The 5,198-nt window shown below is 34.9% G+C and overlaps 1 protein-coding gene across 2 annotated transcripts in view; it reads left to right on the top strand.

Annotated features, from left to right (window-relative positions):
• The first annotated feature begins 234 nt into the window (after positions 1-234).
• The window catches only part of LOC106685723 (endoplasmic reticulum transmembrane helix translocase), a 62,244-nt gene continuing 57,280 nt past the window's right edge, over positions 235-5,198 (top strand). For both annotated transcript variants that reach the window (XR_010845135.1, XM_067053435.1), the window contains exons 1-2: positions 235-519; positions 1,080-1,169. Coding sequence is in view for 1 of the 2 variants with exons in the window: in XM_067053435.1 (XP_066909536.1) it covers positions 262-519; positions 1,080-1,169 (348 nt within the window). In the remaining variant the exon portion in view is untranslated. The remainder of the gene's footprint in view (positions 520-1,079; positions 1,170-5,198) is intronic.

Raw genomic sequence — 5,198 nt, 5'->3', positions numbered from 1 at the left:
TACCATCAAAAAACAAAATTTTATTTAAATCATCTTAATCAGTCTCAGGCGTTTAAGAAAAAAAAATTTTAACAAGAAATTATTTTTTAGGATAAAGTATTTATTTTATTTAAAAAGAATATTTGATTTGAATATTGCTTTCTTTAACTTATTAAAATTAAATTATTGGTTGGTATACATACGAATGTATTTACATAAAATAATGAGACAACACTGTTTCTCTAAGCCGATTAGTGCCATGTTGTTATATTATCAGTGGCCATGGTTCCTACTCGAATTGATGAATTGGTCCAATCTGTTACATTATATAAACTCAGACCTGTAATCCTCCAGGGCACTATATGGCCCTTTATAATACCTTACCTTGCCGTATGGTATTGCTGGTTCTTCATTTATGACAGTGACGAATTCACGGAAGCAGGATTTGTTGGAACAGCGGTTATTGCTGTTGCTCAAATATTGAGTTGCCTCTGTTGTTATTGGTCTGTTCATGTCCAGAGCTTTCTTACCTGTAAAAAGGTCTGTAATTAATTTACTCCACCTTTCCGCTTAAATTAAAATTTGAAAGTTCCAAAATATTTACTGTTAGGGGGTGTAGGAAGGTTACAACTTGTTCATGTTTACATGTTTTCTGTTTCATGGGTATATTAAAAAAATAGTGTTTTTTCAAATATTTAATATTTTCCTCATAACTAATCAAGTCATATATGTATACATTTTGTAGAACTTATTAATGATTAGAATCAGGACATTTTCGTGATCCATCAAGTATGTCAATACAGTATATTTACTGGTACAATTAGTAGTTTAAATATCTTATGTCTGATGTTATGTGTTTTTTTTAACTAAAAAAAATTATCTTTAAAATTATTTATAAAATTTTATTATATAACAGGTAAAGTGGGACAACCTATTATATTATACATGTTTCTGACATGATGATATAAGATTTACTAGTTTTCTAAAAGGATTTCTCATTTTGCAATAATTTGTATTTGTTTGAAACTGCAGTGTAATATAACTCAATGGTTCAGATCTTTATACATTTTTTCATGTTCCTAAAATTTGATCTTATTTAGGTGAAATTTCCTGATAATGCTGAACTTGTCAAAGTTGTGCCAACTGAACACAATGGATCATCAGAACTTGTCAGTTTGCATCATGCAATGGTATTTATAGTGATATATTTTTATTATTCTTTATTTATTTTATTGGTAAAGCCTTAGAGGAATGGAAAACTACTCAATGTTGTACATGATTGTTGAATAAAGAAAATAAATATTTTTTATCATAACATTTGAAGTGAGCAATAGTGGATCCAGGAATTTTCTGAGGGGAGAGCCAGGTGAATTACATACACCTAATCAAAAATGTTGATCTAAAAAATTTTGATTTAAAAACTTACATTTTGATCAATTCACTTTCCAAATAAGGGTATATTAATTAAAGTTTTTGTTGGATTTACTCTCATCAGAAACAAGTTTTTGTGGGAAATAAATGTTTTCACCTTCCATGGAAACGTGCATGCTTCCTGGCTGTATCCACTAGTGCTTGAGTGAATATACGCCAGTGCTAGGAAAAATAAAAAAAGTTGACTAATAATTTTTTTAGTGCAAATTTTAGACTTATGAAGAGCATTAACATCAAACTGATAAAGAGACTAGATCCTTAAGTTGATTCACATGTAACAAAATTTCTGATGAGAGAAGGTTCCTCACTGCTGGAAGAAATAATCTGGATTGGGTACTAAATGTATAAGTAAAGCCTCTTAGTTTACCTTCAAAGAGATAAATGTGAAATATAAACCAGATATGGCAGACTATAAACAAGAAGGCAGACTTTTAAATTACCACTCCCAGCATCCTTACCATAAAAAAATTAACTTTATTCACTGTGGCCTTTCAAACAATATTCTGTTTTCTAACATAATCTTTCCTTTCTGCCTCAAAACTTTCGGAACATTCTCTTTCTTTAAATCATTCCTCCGATTTTGACTAAACTTCTATACTAGCTACAGTTTGTAACCATAACAAAAGGTTCATCTCTGAAAGCTTTTATGTCCAATTAGAACCTTCTTTCGTCAATTAAAAAACTGACAAGCACAACTTATCATTAACATATTCACTAATATTTATTAAAAATGTAACTTTTTTTTCCGCCCACTTTCAAACATATTATTTAACTTTTTAAAAAATAATTTCTAAAACATTTTTCATCACCCTCTTATACGTTTTCCCTTTTTTTACAGTTTTTAAATATCCAAGTACTTATAACGCTTTGTCATCTTCCGGTAATTTCATCATTCTTATAACATAGTTTTTATCATTTTCTAAAACCCTGTGTCATCACCCCCTTTCACATTTTCCTCTTTTAAATATTTTCTACTTTTTATTTTTTAACCCACATATTAACATAACATAGTAACATATTCTTTAATTCTGAGTCTTGCTGCTCATGGTAAAGATCTTATTACTTGGCTGTTTGATCTGCTAATAACAGGTTCGTTTTATGTTTTATTCTCTTTTTTGCTTTCTTTTATCCCTTCTTCCCTATTCTTTTCTTAATTGTCCTTATCCACGTTATTAGTTATGGTTCACCATATATTATTGTTGTTATGTTTTCTATACACTTCTTTTGTCTAACTTAACTTCATATTTTGTTTCTTTATATAAATAATTATTATAATTTGGTTTCTCTTTTCATTTATTATTTCTACCAGCTCCTCCATCTCCTCTGATCTTCCCCCACTTACTTCCTCGTCCACAGACAATTCTTCTCTGGTGTTTTGTTCTTTCTTCCCCGGTGTCCACTTGCACAGAAACTGCCTTGTTTCCCCTAAAGGACCTCCCTGGTCATCTTCGATCGCATTTACTGTTATTGTCCTGGAGAGCAGTTGGCCACCACATTTTCTTTTCCGGGTTTGTAAATTATATTCATGTTGTGCTGGCTAAGAAGTTCTTTCCACCTCGTAATCATCGGGGATGACTCCTTTAACTTTCTTACCCACTGCAAAGGGCGATGATCCGTGTTGTCCCAGAACAACCTTCCAAACACCATAAGCTCAGAAATGTTCAACTGCCCACATAATTCCTAGAAGTTCCCTCTCTAGGGCACTATAACGAGCCTCCGCTTCTGTCAGGCATCTGCTTCCATATGCTATTGAGCTTTCTCCACCTGTGCCTTCTTGCAACAATACTGCTCCCAGGGCATATTCACTGGTGTCTGTTGTGAGGGTAAATGGATCCCGAAAAATTTGGATACGCCAGGACCGGTTCTCTCTGCAAGTGCTCCATGCATTTGTGAATATTCTGCTCCATGTCCTGTGTTACTGTTAACTTAATACCTTTCTTGAGAAGATTATTTAGGGGAACCAAGTACTCCGCCATTTCTGGCACAAAACAGCGGTAATAGTTTAACGCACTGTCATCCACTGTACGGCTGCCACTTTTTGGGCCTTGGGTTTTACTCCTTTTGAAATTGTGTATACGAAAAAACTTATCTCTGCATGGCCCAGTACTGTTTTTCACAGGTGAGCTTCAACCCAAACTACCTTATACATTGAAAAACCTCTTTGAAATGCTGCACGTACTCCATCTTGGTTTTGCTAAACACTAACAGATCGTCCATGTATATCTGGCATACAGATTCATCTAATCCCCTCAAAAACTCATCCATTTGGTGCATTTTTCAGGCTGAATGGCATCCGAGTGAACTCGTAGTTACCCCTTTCAAAAGTAAATGCTGTCTTGTATTATTGATCTTTGGGGTGCATCTTAATCTAGTTATATCCCACCTTCAGATCTAGAGTGCTAAAAATTGTTGCCCCACCCAGTCTATCGAGAATATCATCTAACCATGGTATTGGATACTTTTCATTGACTGTATTTTCATTCACTTTCCGATAATCAACCACCACCCTGTATTTTTCTTCATTCTCACCTGGTGCGATTTTCTTCCTAACCACCCACAGCGGACTGTTATAGGGAGATATACTGTCTACATTAATCCCCTGTCTGCTCTGATTATCCAGTTCTCTGTTGATACGCATCTCAGATCTTATCTCTTCCTTGGTACGTTTCGAAAAGTTCCTTTTTGCTTCTTTGTCCTCTTCCTGACTCCTTTTCTTCTAATTCAGTCTCAGAGGCCTCCAACACTTCAGTGGACTCACTTGCGGAATCATTTCTTCTTTGATGTACTCTTCTTTTCAAGTGCAGTGGAGTAGTTCTAGGCCAATTGTACGTAATCCTAGTCCACCCTGGTTCTTCAAACTTCATTCCGGATTCTTCTTTTTTTGTGTTCAAATTGATCATTTCTTGAGCGCACACAACAAAAGATCGCCCACTCGGTAAGCCTTCCTTTCTCCTTTTGGCCTCTTCAACATCCATTGTTTCTCTCATGTTTTCGGTAATCTGTCCTTGACTATGGGCTGGCCATGGTCTTTGCTCATCGGCTTGAATATGGTTTAGGATACTCCTCTTTATCCTGCATACCAAGGCTGCCTTTAATGAGTCTGCATCTCCTCTGTTTAGTAAGTCTCCCCTACCTTTGTCTCTATTCTTGCTAAAAGTCGGTCGCCTCCTTTGAGAAAATGGTTTAACTCACCCATTTCCCAGGTAAACCTATCTAAATCAGATATTGCATTTTGCAGGTCCTGTGATGTTGCTATGCGAATTTTCATCCATTCTAGTGCATTTGCATGTGCTGCTGCCAATGTTGGTGTCATTATTGGTGTTCGTTCAGCAATGGAAGAGAAAAAGATTTTTTTCTTTTTAATGAATTTCAACTTTTGCACTTACTCCCGGGTTTCGGCACCACTTAAGTATTGTCGAGAGAAAACAGTGAGTAAAAGGATGTGAAATAACTTACGGGTTTCAGAAATAGAATGGCTTTATTCTGTCCAGTACATCTATTTATACATCTCAATCAGCTGTTCTGTTCTGCTCGAACAGCTGATTTGACCTGTCAGCTGACAATCAGGCCTTAACTTCATTCAGCATTCGGAGTGTTCAATTCGTTTCTACTTCTTTCTTATTCTAACTTTACTAAGTATTTTAACTTTTATATATATAAGTTATGATGGGTCTAGCGAAAATAGCAACAAAAAAAAGGAAAACTGGGAGAAAAATAACACACTCAAAGTCTCAGTATATACTGCTTTATTCCCAGTATTAATCCTACATTTATAGTTTTAGGCCATG

The sequence above is a fragment of the Halyomorpha halys genome, unplaced genomic scaffold (assembly GCF_000696795.3).
Source record: "Halyomorpha halys isolate HHAL.00 unplaced genomic scaffold, Hhal_1.1 Scaffold726.1, whole genome shotgun sequence".
NCBI lineage: Eukaryota > Metazoa > Arthropoda > Insecta > Hemiptera > Pentatomidae > Halyomorpha > Halyomorpha halys.
The sequence above is the reverse complement of the archived record's forward strand: the minus strand, read 5'-3'. Positions and strand labels throughout refer to the sequence as shown.